Here is a 15,557-nt window from a genome sequence, read left to right as displayed (position 1 = left end):
AGGGAGAAGATTGGGCAAGAACGAGTTTACCGGAGGACAAGGGCACGCTATAAACAACACGCAGAAGGTCAACCAACGGCAGAGACAAACACTAGAAACAGGATTGGATTTTTATCTAAGAAGGATTTCTAACATTTTACGATAGGTTGTGCAGACAGTGGCCTGTCTGAAGGGAGCTAGCAATCTAACACTAATATAGCCTTTATCTAATATTGACCCGACCAAAGAAGGCTGAGCAAGAACACAGCAGTCCTCGCTCCCTGTGTGTCCACATGCATGTTTTATTCTCAATACTCAAACGCTTTTGTTTATGAGATGATGCCAATAAAACGTTATATCCCGTCTACAATAACTGGAATAGGACTATTATGATGAGGAAACTAGAGACGTTTCTGGTATGTATTGCTTGCCATAGGATACTCTACAGCCTGTACATAATAGGCAGCATGGTGGCTTGATAATCAGCAAAACAGCTTTTGACCTAGAGAGCCTGATATACCGATTGTCTGCCAGTGACGTCATCGGCAAACGCTTTTCCCACACAATTTCGGTGGCGTTTCCTAGACAGAAGACTGCTCAGTATATTGGCTGCTAATGGAGTGTTATCCCTGCAACATTCATTCATTATCCAAACCACTTATCCTTACTCAGGGTCATGGGCATGCTGGAGCCTATCTCAGTTGTCATTGGGCAGCAGGTGGGGAGATACCCCGGACAGGCCGCCAGGCCATCACAGGGCTGACACACACATTCACACCTAGGGACAATTTAGTGTGGCCAATTCACCTGACCTACATGTCTTTGGACTGTGGTAGGAAACCGGAGCACCCGGGGGAAACCCATGCAGACACAGGGAGAACATGCAAACTCTACACAGAGGATGACCCCCAAGGTTGGACTACCCCGGGACTCGAACCCAGGACCTTCTTGCTGTGAGGCGACCACGCTAACCACCGTGCCACCATTCGGCAACATTGCTGAAACATACACTCACTGGCCACTTTATTAGGTACACCTTGCTAGTACCGGGTTGGACCCCCTTTTGCCTTCAGAACTGCCTTAATCCTTCGTGGCATAGATTCAACAAGGTACTGGAAACATTCTTCAGAGAGTTTGGTCCATATTGACATGATAGCATCACGCAGTTGCTGCAGATTTGTCGGCTGCACATCCATGATGCGAATCTCCCGGTCCACCACATCCCAAAGGTGCTCTATTGGATTGAGATCTGGTGACTGTGGAGGCCATTTGAGTACAGTGAACTCATTGTCATGTTCAAGAAACCAGTCTGAGATGATTCGAGCTTCATGACATGGCGCGTTATCCTGCTGGAAGTAGTCATCAGAAGATGGGAACACTGTGGTCATAAAGGGATGGACATGGTCAGCAACAATACTCAGGTAGGCTGTGGCGTTGACACCATGCTCAATTGGTACTAAGGGGCCCAAAGTGTGCCAAGAAAATATCCCCCACACCATTACACCACCACCCCCAGCCTGAACCGTTGATACAAGGCAGGATGGATCCATGCTTTCATGTTGTTGACGCCAAATTCTGACCCTACCATCCGAATGTCACAGCAGAAATCGAGACTCATCAGACCAGGAAACGTTTTTCCAATCTTCTATTGTCCAATTTTGGTGAGCCTGTGCGAATTGTAGCCTCAGTTTCCTGTTCTTAGCTGACAGGAGTGGCACCCGGTGTGGTCTTCTGCTGCTGTAGCCCATCTGCCTCAAGGTTTGACGTGTTGTGCGTGCAGAGATGCTCTTCTGCATACCTCGGTTGTAATGAGTGGTTATTTGAGTTACTGTTGCCTTTCTATCAGCTCGAACCAGTCTGGCCATTCTCCTCTGACCTCTGGCATCAACAAGGCATTTTCGCCCACAGAACTGCCGCTCACTGGATATTTTCTCTTTTTTGGACCATTCTCTGTAAACCCTAGAGATGGTTGTGCGTGAAAATCCCAGTAGATCGGCAGTTTCTGAAATACTCAGACCAGCCCGTCTGGCACCAACAACCATGCCACGTTCAGTCACTTAAATCACCTTTCTTCCCCATTCTGATGCTCGGTTTGATCTGCAGCAGATCGTCTTGACCATGTCTACATGCCTAAATGCATTGAGTTGCTGCCATGTGATTGGCTGATTAGAAATTTGCGTTAACGAGCAGTTGGACAGGTGTGCCTAATAAAGTGGCCGGTGAGTGTATATAGAGATAATGTTGAAAATCGTTATTGTTTCTCTTTAAGCAGCTTGATTTGTACATGAGTTTTTTTTTTTACTTTTACAAACGAACAAGGCCAAATATACGGGATTATTTTACTTCAATGACACATGAACAAAACTTTTGCAGCCTTGAATACACTGCAAGTTTTCTGTCAGGTAGCACTTGATGCCACTGTCTGCAATGAGAGCTTAGCCAGTCAGTCCGAGACTCAAAAACATGTTCTCAACTCCATAACAAAGTCACTAGTATTGTTTTTCCACAGGGTGTCAATACAGCAATTACAGGTCACGTTTGAAGCTGGGAAGTAAACTAACATCAAGATTATAACCATAGTCACAGACAGATACGCCCATTTGGGGTGAGTGGATGGAGTATCCCTCAGTTCGTTAGACTCTGACAATGGCATCTCTGTGCCAACACTGGAGTGGCACAAACAGGAGCATTGAGAAGTGACCCATTCACACTCGCATTCTCTCTCTCTCTTGCTCTCTTGCTCTCTCTCTCTACAATTCACATAGCCTGGAAGCTGAAAAGATCCTCCCCCTCCTGCAGTCCCCTCTACTTTGCTCAGTCACCCCATTTTCAATTTCCACCCCTTTTCCTCTCCCTAAAGACGACCCCCCCCCCAAAAAATAACCTCCAACACCCAGAAACACACACCCCTTTCTTATTGCGGTCTGTCTAAAATGTTACTCATAGCGCTGAGTGAATTTCGCATCCCCTCACGCTGTAGCTCATCCCCCTACCCCCATGGTGTTCACCCAGCTTTTCAGAAGATGTTGTGGTTTAAAGTGATGAGCTCATTGCCCGGAGAGAGATGGGGTTTCATCCTCCCTTAAACAGATGACTCTGAGCACACTGGGCTGTTTACATTGGGACTATGCTGGGCTGTGACTGTACAAATATTTAATCTATTGAACAGCGAAGATGTGGCCGCAAACTGGAAGGAATGGCACAAAGTTTTATGGGGACCAACAGAAAATGCCTTTCTTCCTCAGGTGTCTTGTCTCTCATGCTTTTTCTAATTCAACGGATCACAAAATTAACTGAAATTAAATGACTGCGTTTCTATAGCACTTTGCAAAAGTGTTCAAACTGGCCAACACATAAAGTCACACAGCCACACGTATATGTACATACGTACAGGGCTCAGGCATGTGGTGGGTTCGAGGCTGTGGTCCTTCACTCCTCTCGTCCCTACTGCCCTCACATACAAACACAGACGGAGCACATGACTGTGTAGGTTACAAAATATGCCGGGTAGAGGAGGTCTGTGGAATGCAGGAAGGATCTGTGTGGTATCGCTAACAGGAACTGCTCTGACGATCCTTGTTTAAACACTCCTACATGTCCCATATGCTAACTGCTCGAACCTCTCCCTGTCTTTTAAGCATATAGCAGATTTGGTATATATGCGATGTGCACCACGTACGAAAACAACTCACGAATATACCCACAGTTCTATGCACAAATGAGATGTGATTTTACGCTTTGGCCTGACTGGCTGGAATTGTCACAACATGCAGGTCTCGCTAGAGGAGACACAGAACGAGAGATAGTAAGATAGAGAGAGAGAGAGAGAGAGAGGGAGAGAGAGAGAGACATGCAGTACAACAATGAACACATCGTTTTAAGTCCTCCTTGGCCCTGTGTTCAAAGTAAACTATAAGCTGTTCAAGTCCAGAATAGAGTGTAGACTGAAAGGAGGTACATATAGTACAATGCAAAAATGCATTCTAGTGTACCAAGCTAGAGTGAACTTTCTTTAACAGACTGCTCCAACCTCTTTTCTTTTTTTTTTACTTGCTTGTTGCATGCAATGTTCTGTACCATTGCAGCTGTACCACTGTTATGCCCTTGAATCCTGCCAATATGTGGGACTTTTCATAATGACTGCAAAATCACTTTCATAATGACTGCAACTGCAAATGCACTCTTGTTATCAAAACACAATAGAAGTAGAGCCGGGTGGAAAAATAACAAAAATGAGTTGTGTGAAGCAAGACGGGATGGTAAGGTCAATACCATGAAGGAAATGAGCTGTGTGCTCACAACCGGAAGATTTAACAGTGAAGTTTGTTGGCTTGAAGAATTCCCATCACCCTGCACCCTGGTAATGTTTTGAACTGGTACTAGAGAATTCCACCTCCACCCTCACAAAGATGTTTTGGGTGGAGCAACAGTGCAGCATAAATCCTTGCAAGAATGTAGATTTTTTTTTTTACCTACATTTGATACAGCAACTCAAACTATGGTTAACTGTATAGATTAGGTGCAAGGTATTGTGCAGCACTGCTCAGCTGTGCAAGAGTAACTTGCTTATTAGCAGAGATACAAACTGAGTGCCATGATGCAATTGGTGAGCACTGTTCCCAGCGTTGTGACGAAGACACAATTTCATCTCCCCAAAGTCATCAATCTTATTAATAAACTCCCCAAAGGGACTTTCACACCAGTACCAACTTGTTTCTTTCTCCACACAGATTTGGAAGATCTCATTCTCAAACACACATACAGCACTTACACACACACACACACTCACACACTGTCTCTGTCTCTTCTCCATGAAATGGGACAATAAACAAAGCGTTGTAACATGAACCTTAACTTCATATGTTATTACTCAGCCCTCTGAAGCTCTAATGGGCCCTGAAGACACAGTCAGTTAGGATTTCATTTCCCCACTGTTATGCAACCTGCTACCAGTCACTATAGATCACTACATCCCCATACAGTCACACAACCAGACAAGGTACACGTACACGCATACTCACGCTAACACTAGCAATCATGTTTCATCAATCGTTGACTCAACGCTGAAACCACAAATCCATTCCTCTGACAGCTGTAACGCTATGACACATACACTCTCAGGCTGAGAGAGGAAGAACGACTGTGTGTGAGAGAAAGGGAGAGACAGACAGCATCACTCTATAACTGGGATTGAAAAGCAGCATAGCTGTGTGCCACTGCCTGAGCTGATACAAAACAGAAAGAAAGAAAAAATCACGCTCAAAATTCAACATGTATCAAGATAACATCTGATTTTGGCCAATTAATTTGAATTTGGTTCGCAGCGCCCCCATCCCAGAGCTCCGGACAATGGCATGGAAATACAGCCCAACTGAACTTTATTGTGTCATGAATGCAAGAGGATTACTGGCTATGGATTAAGCCATGAGGCAAGCAAATTTACATCTGTTGAAACTAGCTGAGACAAAAAGTGAGGGTGAGAGACGGCAGGGTTGGTGGCGGCAGGAAGTGGGGAGTTGGGGTTCACCGTTAAGAAAGGGAAGGATGAAGGGAGCGAGGGTCTTGCTGAGACGGTTTACCATCAGGATGTTACCGATTATCCCCGCCCCCTAAAGGCTGTAATTGGCTGAGTGTGACAGAAATGGTGACCATGACAACCTGTGGGAGAGCCCCAAGCTCTTGGAGACAGTTGCCATGTGGATGTTGGAGATCTGCAGCGCCAACGCTGCCGTTGCCTCATCACAGACACTGCAAGAGTGCAGGCCACCACCAGCCATACAACCAGTCTCTCTTAACCTTGCTCACAGGCTAAAAGACCCCCCGTGCCCACCCCCACATTAATGTAATGAACTTCAGACATACAAAAAAAAGAGACTTCGCTGAGCGTGTTTTGGAAAAAATGATAACAATTTTTATTATGAAATGATTTATCTTGTGCCCGTTCAGTTTTTCTCATTTTAATTTCTTTGAAAACCGTTTCCTCCAATTTCCATGATAACATTTTATCAAAAACAAAATCAAAGATAAAATGCTTCAGAGAAATAAAAAAAAAATTTTTTTCAAAAAAATTAAACAAAAAAAAAAAAGAAGAAGAGGAAGGAAAACATTTTATTTGGGGGGTTAGAAACCGAATAAAAAGAGATGCTACAACAGAGAAGTGGCTGGTCCCGCTCTTTTCGACAGTAAACTACCAGCCAGACCAAGTCGTGCCCCAACTAAAGGACACAGCCAATCACAGTGTAGTGTCCACAAACTCCCATGATGCCGCTCTCTCCACAGGAGATTAAGGCAGTCAGCACAGTGGGTCACAGTATGTCGGGACACCCATTAGCGGTGGACTGTGAGATGGTATACCTAGAGGAAGACCACCATCCTCAACCTGTGAAAGCTCATACTCCTTGGCTTTTCAATATAGGCAGCAGCTAAAAGCTTTTTGGAGTTCAATATCAGAAGAATTTACCAATTGTGGATCATCCCATTCTTAATGAAAGATGCTTATGTTGCACTAAATTTGGAGCTCAATATGCTAATTATTCCTTAAATTCATACAGTACACTTCTTGACAGGTAGCATGCTAAATGTGCTTTCAGACAATGCCTAAAATCACTTATTTTCTTATGTGCTTTTCTTCCCTTTCAGTCACAGAACTGTAAAGGCTCTGCACTAAGTTAATTGTTGTTGGTAATTGCTTTCACTAAAAATTTTAACTACTGGGTCCCACAGTAGCAGTTAAGTGAAAAACACATGAAAGGGAGATTGAAGAGTGGCCACACTCCATCACATACCAAGTATGCTTTTTTTTTGGAGTACAATAATCAAGGACGTTACGGAAAAAATGTAATTATAACAACAAACAGGGGCAGGTGAGAGACCAAACAGCATCCACTTTAGACTGTAATCCAAACACTGCTACCTGGGTAGAGATGAAGAGGTCACTAAACATCTGCTTAGCACTGTGGTGCAAGCTTAGGACAAACAAGCTAGCAACCATCACCAAAAACCATCATCAAAAATTAGGTTTTGAACCCCTGCAGGGACAATGTACTGTATAATGACTCAAGCGCATGTTGTAGCAGGTAGCAGATATTTTCTAAAATCCATAAATACCATTTTGGAGTGAGACCCTTTAGTTATTCCTCATTTTACAAAACTACTCAAGGTAAAGAACGGCTCTGAAATCCTGGTATGCCTTAATATAGCGGGTTGTTCCTTTAGCCCTGCTGCAGCCTAGCTGAGATGATGAGTATGAGATGATCATGATACACAGCACAGCAGAGAACCAACCACAACCTGACGTGGGAGAGGGCAGGGTACAGAAATGTGGGGGGGGGGCTGTTTGTTGTGTGTTCTTATAGACCGAGAAAAGTGAAATTTTTTTGCCAAGTCTCACTATGAAATAACGTGAAATATGTATCTGCAATGTATGTGTCTGATTGTGTTGTGTGTATACCTTTGTATTTGTCCTCTCATTCAGTCAAGTCAATGCCAGACCCCCAAAACACGCCCCATTACCCCACCTTTCCCTCTCCCAAACAGGTAGCAGACCCACCTCAACACCCCCCACCCGAACCTCTACCCTACCACATCTACCAAATCACAACCCCCCATCCCACCCCACCCATTCCAGTGGACTCTGGCGTCAACTCCTCTACTCCGCCTGGGCGTCGTAGTTGGCTCCACCTGCCTTGACTAGTTCTCGACGAATGTACTCCTCGTCCAGCTCCTTGACATCGCTGATCATGAACTCCTTAGCAAAGCTCTGCAAGACAAAAAAAAAAAGAAAAAAGAAAAAAGAAAAACACATGCAGGAGTCATTGTCCGATGCGCACCATGCTGTGAAGTACATGTGAATTGGTCCCTATGTTGCTCCAGAGACATGATGAGTAAGGTGTGAATGTGAGGGACATACATGGATCTCACATTGTACATCAAAAACTCAAAATTCTCTCCCACTGAAAAAAAAATATAGCCTCTAATGTGTGCTACAGTGATGTGTAATATATATAAACCACTGGTTCACACAGTTTCCATATATACAAAAGCAGAAGCGTGCCCTGAGCATGTGGGATGCAGGTCCCTTCACCCAGGCTGACTGGAGCTCTACGAACCTCCTTATGCCCAAACTTTACTGCATTAGATACACAACGAATCTCAAATCTCAATTCTCCCCCCCCCCTTTTTTTCCTCCCCAATTGTACTTGGCCAATTACCCCACTCTTCTGAGCCATCCCAGCCGCTGCTCCACCCCCTCTGCCGATACGGGCAGGGCCGCAGACTACCACATGCCTCCTCTGAAACATGTGGAGTTGCCAGCCGCTTCTTTTCACCTGAAAGTGAGGAGTTTCACCAGGGGGATGTAGCGCATGGGAGGCTCACGCTATTCCCCCCAGTTCCCCCTCCCCCTCGAAGAGGCACCCCCACTGACCAGAGGAGGCGCTAGTGCAGCGACCGGGACACATACCCACATCCAGCTTCCCACCCGCAGACACAGCCAATTGTATCTGTAGGGAAGGCTGACCAAGCCGGAGGTAACACCGAGATTCAAACCGGCGATCCCCATGTTGGTAGACAATGGAATAGACCGCTACGCTACCCGGACGCCCACGAATCTCAATTCTCAATTGATTAGACACTCATTGGCAAGAATATATGCAAAACAAAGAACACTCAACAGTAAATACAAGAAAGTGAGATATGAGCCTGTCTAAGAAACACAACTGACATCTATCTGTGTATGAGACACCGGTTGCTGAAGTGGTGAGGAGCATAGCAAAAATCAACAAGAACAACATAAAGAAAACAAAATCCTGCAACAGACAAATCTCATGTTCTGAGGTTGTACCTTAACATCTAACTCTATAAACTATTGTAGCTTTAATTCAAGTCTCCAAGTGAGACTTCAGAAATTACTATTCAATCAAGTCTAGACTTTTTATATAGCCCAAAGTAGTTATGTCCAAAGGGTACTGAAGACAGTGAGAGATGATAGGTGGATGTGAAAAAAAAAACTGGACATGGGTATGTAAGTATATCTTTTATAAACAGTATTGTCTGTGCCTACTGTGTGCAAGTGTTTGTGGATAAAAGTGTGTTTATTATAATGTAAAGGCTCACAGAAGACATTGACTCTGAGCCTCAACGATTACCCTTCCACCTTAACTCCTCATTGTCGGCACATGTAGAGACAGGAAAAATTTTTAGCCCGGTGAATTTGATAAACTCTAATTTGATAAAGTCAGCATATCGCCCTTCTTTACTCTGGCGCCCTGCAGGACACCTGACAGTCCACCAACCTGCACTATGTCTTTGACCAGCGTCTTGTCGGTGCTGATCTTGGCACGCTGAAGCCCGCTGACCTTCTCTCCTATCCAGGTGATGAGGGTGAACTTGGCTCGTTTGCTCATGGCATCTCCCGTCAAGATCCGTACATAGCCAAAGAGACGAGCTTCGTCTGAAATGGGGGAGGGGGGGGGGAGAGGAAGAGAGAGTGGGGGGAAGAAGGAGCAAGACCGTGAGCAATGCAGGGAGACATAACAGTGGGAGGAGAGAAGGTAAAGCCGAGACTGCAATGGTGATTCAGCATAAAAAAAAAAGATTTAAAAATGTTTTTCAATCATAAACTCAGCGGTAAATAGGGGGGCCGGAGCCTGAGAAAGATGTGTTTCATGATATGAAATGCAAAGACGGAGAGAGACAAAGAATCAAGGTCAGATAGCAGCATGTCTGCTGATAATTTTGGGCCATGCAAAACAGAGCATAATTAGTGCTGGGCGATATGGAAAATATTATCACAGTGATCACGTGGGATTTTATAAGATATCAATATTACAATAACAGAATATCACGACATAACATACGTAAAATTACTGTATTTAACAATGCAACTGAGGTTCATCGCTTTTGAACTGTTTGTTAATGTCAATATAATGTCAAACCAAAACTGGTATTCAAATACTGGCTCGAATATTCTAAAACTCATTTTGTGAGTAATTTCATGCAATAGATTCTTACTATTGAGTCAGATGACAAAATTGTGCATCACGACATGACAATATCAAAATTTCACCCCAATACATTACCGCTGAAAATCAAGACACGGCATCACTCTCATCAGCTTTGCACTCGTTTTTATTGCCTCGGCTGGTTATCAAGACTCTCTTATTTAAAGAAAGGTGACAAGCCTGGCACACCAACATCTCATTCAATGTTGAGATAAAAAGTGATCATAAAATAAGTCTGCAAAGTGTGACAAGATGGGGTGTTTTCATCAGGGGAATTTGATAAGACTTGTAAAGGTTATGATTCATTGTAAGGATTAGGGCATGCTTGGAGGAATGGTCCCAAGACTGAGAATAAAGGAGAGGGAGTGCAGTCACGCCTCCTTTTTCTGTGTTTCAGTTTACGATATGTGAGGTGCAATACTGGTACTCTATGTATTCAATAACACAATGAGCATCATGAATGATTGATTTAAGTGTATTAAACTGACCAACAAACGTTTCCATGATTTTTCTCATCTTTGCAGGGAGTGGGTTAGGTAGACTAGAGCTTGTATTGACACATTTTCTGATCAGTACAGGTACGCTTACGCAACTTTGGCATCATATGAAGGGAAGAAAATGAACTAGATTTCCTTTGGCAATAAAGACTAGTGTGTCATTTCCTCTTATCGGTCACTCAGCTTTGAAAGTTTATTATTATGGCATGGCTCCTACTGTGTAATTTTGTTTGACCTTTACAACAACTCTATCAGTGAGTACATCACTGATGTTTAAGCTAATACCTTTTTGACTGAATAATCTTAATGCATAAACTTTGATAATATGTACAGAAATTACTAATAAGGTGCCGAGCCTAAAAAAACCCCCCAAAAAACTGGGCAACTTGTCCACCCACAACGTCAGTTTCTCTGCATTTCAGTGTTGCACTTGTAAAGTTAAACCTAAAGATGAATGAGGCCATACAAATGAAAAAAGCACTACATTAAACAGCCTGACCATCTGCCTCCATCACATGAAAAGACAATCTACTGTTACAGCAGAATTGTCTGTCTGACTGTGGGCGCGTTGCTGAAGTGTTAGCCTAGTGTTTGTGCAAATTATTTCTGTATGTTTATTTGTCGCCCTTTTCGATGGTGTGCCTTTGCGAGTGTGTGTCAGTCCGACGTGTCCTCAAGCGTCTCGTCAATTGTGTGAGACTTTTGTTGGCGCTTTAAGGAGCAATGAATGCAAGCACAGCATTAGCTTGTTGCGGCGCCATTGCGTTGGCCAGGACCCAAAATCCCAAGCTGGGGTGAGGCTGTGTGTATGGGGAGAGAGGGAGGAAGTATTCAGGTCAACAGACTAACTGAGGGAGATCTGTTGTGAGCAACAGCTCGCTGAGTGAATGCATTGATTTTCTGTTCACTTAATTCTCTCTTTACATCCCTCTGATTCTTTCTCTCCCTTTCTGTCAATCACCATCCTTACATCTCTATCATACACTTTTCAACCTGAAAAAAAATCAATTTTTACACATGTGATGTTGCCCTTTGCACTGAGTACCAAAACATTTTGCTCATTTATAAGAAATACACGCAAGCTATCTCGCCCATCACATTTACCATCAGTGTGTATGCAACCATAGTACTGACAACTACAAATCTAATTTGTAGTCTTCAAGCTGATCTGTTTTTATTTGTTTGCCCAAAACTCTGGTCTAGTCAAACTATTGTAAATCCAGGGCAAAATTTAGTCATTGTCGACAATTGAACTGTTGCATAGACCAGTGATACTGCTGCACCTTTCTATGACACATAACTGATTTTCAACCCCAATTTAATGTGGCTAACCCGGCATCTGTTTATCTCACTGGATATATAGCAAAACGGTTTTGTGAGGCCTTCCGACTGTGCATTACCTTTTTTAATCAGATGTTCTCTGATTAATAGAGGTCATATTCAGGAGTGACAAGGATTTTTGTGGCATCACTTCACAAACACCACTCTTAGATCTGATTTTGTCATGCATTAACAAAACTAGTCCTTGTTAAAGCATGTTATCAGTAGAGTGACAAAGGCTAGTTTCAACACCCTGCCTCAGGCAAGGTGCACATGTGGCACACACACACACACACACACACACACACACACACACACACAGTCACCTGATTTAACTGTGACACACATGCGACATGCACGTATGGATACAGACAGACATAATGCACACACACAAACAGATACTTTTCCTTCTTACCAGGTGAATTACATACTCTTTGACAATAGATTAACAACACTAGAGTGACACTGGTCTAATTATTAGTTGTTTTTACTGCTGAACAAAGCCCTTACCGTATTTATCACAGTCACTACTGTAACTCATTTAGCAGGCTTATCCATTATTAAGGAAGTATGTGAGAGAGAAAATACCACCGCTTATGCTAAATATCTCCTCCCGGCTGCTGCAAGCTGAAGCTCAGACTTCCTCTGCCACAGTCTTCCTGGTTTGTCTCTGTGTGTCAGAATAATCTCTTCCCTTTGAGGACTGCTGACACTGCAGCCAACCCCAAGTGCCCCAAAAACCGCACTGAGACCATGGCGATGATGATGCAGCAAAAAGATAAACGAAACCTGTTTTTGGGGGTGGGTGTGGGGGTTTCATTTTAGCTGGCAGGTTACTCAAATTGAACATACCCTGTGTATATACTGTAAATGGTAGCTTTGTTTGATGTCTTAATCCCTCCAAGACAGTATGAAAAACTAAATACTGCCTTGACATTTCCCCCAAATTGGCACAATTCTAAGCGTATCACATTTGAAAAATGTCATCAATTTGCAGCGAAACAAACAGTCAGTGGGTTCTACTGATCCAGGATCTGTCATTATCTGCCTCTCACAGTGGTTTGAGAGGGCCGGCTGAGATTTAAAACTTCCCCCCTGGGTATTAAAGGGACTACAGAAATATTTATTCGACAAGAGTGTGCCGTGTATTTCAAAGTTGTTGCACAGGCACCAGAATGGGCTGTTGTAGAGAAGGGGTGATAAATTGGTTGTTTCGATATGGTTATAGAAAACCCCGAAACGTTAACAATAAGAGAACAGCCCTGGTGACATGAGCAGAAAGGAGAGCAGCATCGAGCATGCACCACACCCAACATCTGAGTAGACTAAACACACTCTCTTCTGAGAGAGAGAGAGAGAGAGCGCCATTTACAGTAGTGATAGGTTAAGTTCTGGTTAACAATTCAAAGATGAAATATGCATTATCATTACAAGACCCTGTAATCATTGGAGCTAACGGAGCTTATATGAACCAAATACTACAGGCTGTGGGTGAGAATAATCTATGAACACGTGCAACGTGTCGGAGGCACAGGTAGCAGAGCAGAACGTGTGGTAAATGAGGAACAGAGCAGAGAGTCTTAAAAGATTAGTGTGCTGACACGAGGGTGACAAATCAAGCGCCCCTTTCAAGCTGTGAAGCATACGGGCCATTACCACGTAACATGCGCCGTAATGGGGCGTACAAGGCCCAGAACCAGGACTAAGAGAAACAAGTTCACAGAGTCCATTATGACGTCGCGGTCTGCAAAATTGGTCCAGCTGTAACAGTTTCCACTATCCGCAAATACTACCGCAAAAGATACCAATGAAGAAAATAAATAAATAAATCAGGCCTCACCTGTGCACTGGCTCTTAAACTCTTCATAGTCAGTCCCTTGTCCTGCAGGGACGATCATAGAGCCTTCATATTTAAACGCCGTCCTAAAGGATGTAGAGCAGTTTGTGCATTATTGATCAAGGCAATCAATCCATTCGCAATGCCGATGTGATCTACTCCCTCACGCCCCTGTGTGTGTCCCCCATCCACTGACAATGGTATAATGCCAACTGGTCGTGTGATATGCACTGGTTTTCAGTGAGCGATTGCAACAACCGCTATATGGGATGAAATAGCATGGCCCAAATGAGACGGTCCAAATGACAGCGCCCATGCAAGGTGTCAGGCGTTGTGCTTTACACACATACGTGTCACCACTGTGGCCCATTTGGATGTAGGACAAAGGAAATTACTTCTGCCCCGCTGGCCCGTACAACAGCACAATCGTTGACTACGAGAAGTAGTGGAGGACTAAATGGCCAGAATACTGATTAGCTGAGATGAAAAGATGGGACACTGAACGAGAGGGTGTAGTAAAGCGCAGGTTGGCCGTCCATCAAGATCGGTAAAAAAAAAAATCCCAGATGGTCTCCATTGCGGAACACACGAGAAAACTATCTGCGATTACGACAGGCACTCACCAATTGATTTCCGTGTTATCGTCTCTGACTTGGTTGTAAGCTTCTCTGCAAGCCTCTTTATCGATTTGTGTTGACATTTTGAGATGGACGCGAATAGGCAACAGCAACGACAAAAACGAAAAACACAACAAACAACAAGAAAAAAAACAGAAGTCAACGGGCACTGATAGTTGAAGTGAAGCGGGCAAATTAACTGATAAAATTTCTTAATCCCAAACGAGTATAGTCCAGAGTTATAAGGCTACAATAGACTGTCCCACAGCTTCCCTCTCAGCTCAGAACCGTGCAGAGCAGCAGACTCCCTTTATTAGCGCCGATCGGCTTGTCGCACCTTCTCTCACTTATCAGAAAGGACGTCTCTCCTCTCAGCTCGACTCATTTCCTATATTGTCAGTTTATGGGCGTTGGTAATGTCGATCAGGTTGCCGAGCGAGAGGTTCCCCAATGCAGGATTCACCTCCCAATGGTCGATAGAGGGATGTTCAGATTTAATCCGCATTTTGTATTGTCTTGCTTTACTGCGTTGCGGTGCCACCTTGTGGTTTATTGATGAACGACCAGTTTCCGGGGAACAAAAGGCTCCGGATTTAAAAGCGCAAATTGTTTTCGAAAACTATAGCTAAAGCGACTCTCTCTCTCTCTCTCTCTCTCTCTCTCTCTCTCGTCTCTCTCTCTCTCTCTCTCTCTCTCTCTCTCTCTCTCTCTCTCTCTCTCTCTCTCTCTCTCTCTCTCTCTCTCTCTCTCTCTCTCTCTCCCCTCAGTGTTGTTCAGGGTGAAACATTGAATTGATGTTACATTTAATTGTGCCAAAGTGTCTAGAACTACAATTAGTTTCAGAGAGGTAGCGAGAGAGAGATGGGGGGGGGCAGACAGGCAGATAAAGAGTCCATGATATTTCAGTGACAAGCTTGATACTGAGTTTAAAAAAGATAACTTGTTTGTTTATAGATGTCAATTTTCAACTGTAACTAATCTACATAATCTACCAATATTTGACACTATCCGATCTACGTGATCCTTTTTGACTCAGTAGTTTGCATATCAACACTGGACATTTTTTTTTATAACAGTTACAAAAAAATTGTTCGGATATGAGCTCATATCGACACTGACGAAATGTATACATTACTTCGAAATAACAAGTGTCTAAACTGTTGCATCTAAATCATATGGGAAACATTAATGTAGTGGCGTAATTGTAATACACAAGGCACGTTAATAGTCTCTACTTGACAAAGAGGATTCTCGTGTAGTTGTCCATATTATATTTTGGGCCCATCCGACCCAAAATTACATAGCA

General features: G+C 43.6%; 1 protein-coding gene across 1 annotated transcript; it reads right to left on the bottom strand.

Moving 5' to 3' along the window:
* Window positions 1–5,920: 5,920 nt before the first annotated feature.
* cotl1 (coactosin-like F-actin binding protein 1) lies at window positions 5,921–14,720 on the bottom strand. The gene is made up of 4 exons (XM_056281809.1): window positions 14,258–14,720; window positions 13,638–13,720; window positions 9,273–9,430; window positions 5,921–7,738 (listed from the first exon to the last, which is right to left on the bottom strand). The coding sequence occupies exons 1-4, from the start codon at window positions 14,332–14,334 to the stop codon at window positions 7,628–7,630; spliced, it is 429 nt and encodes a 142-aa protein (XP_056137784.1). The 5' UTR covers window positions 14,335–14,720; the 3' UTR covers window positions 5,921–7,627.
* Window positions 14,721–15,557: the final 837 nt, after the last annotated feature.

The sequence above is a fragment of the Lampris incognitus genome, chromosome 6, assembly GCF_029633865.1.
Source record: "Lampris incognitus isolate fLamInc1 chromosome 6, fLamInc1.hap2, whole genome shotgun sequence".
NCBI lineage: Eukaryota > Metazoa > Chordata > Actinopteri > Lampriformes > Lampridae > Lampris > Lampris incognitus.
The sequence above is the reverse complement of the archived record's forward strand: the minus strand, read 5'-3'. Positions and strand labels throughout refer to the sequence as shown.

What these genes read in the sequence shown, in the direction of transcription:
- cotl1 (XM_056281809.1), bottom strand. Translation starts at nt 14,334, where the DNA reads ATGTCAACACAAATCGATAAAGAGGCTTGCAGAGAAGCTTACAACCAA. An exon ending in GATAACACGGAAATCAATTG is followed by an intron (nt 13,721 to 14,257) that starts GTGAGTGCCTGT and finishes TACATCCTTTAG; the next exon opens with GACGGCGTTTAAATATGAAG. An exon ending in GTTTAAGAGCCAGTGCACAG is followed by an intron (nt 9,431 to 13,637) that starts GTGAGGCCTGAT and finishes CCCCCATTTCAG; the next exon opens with ACGAAGCTCGTCTCTTTGGC.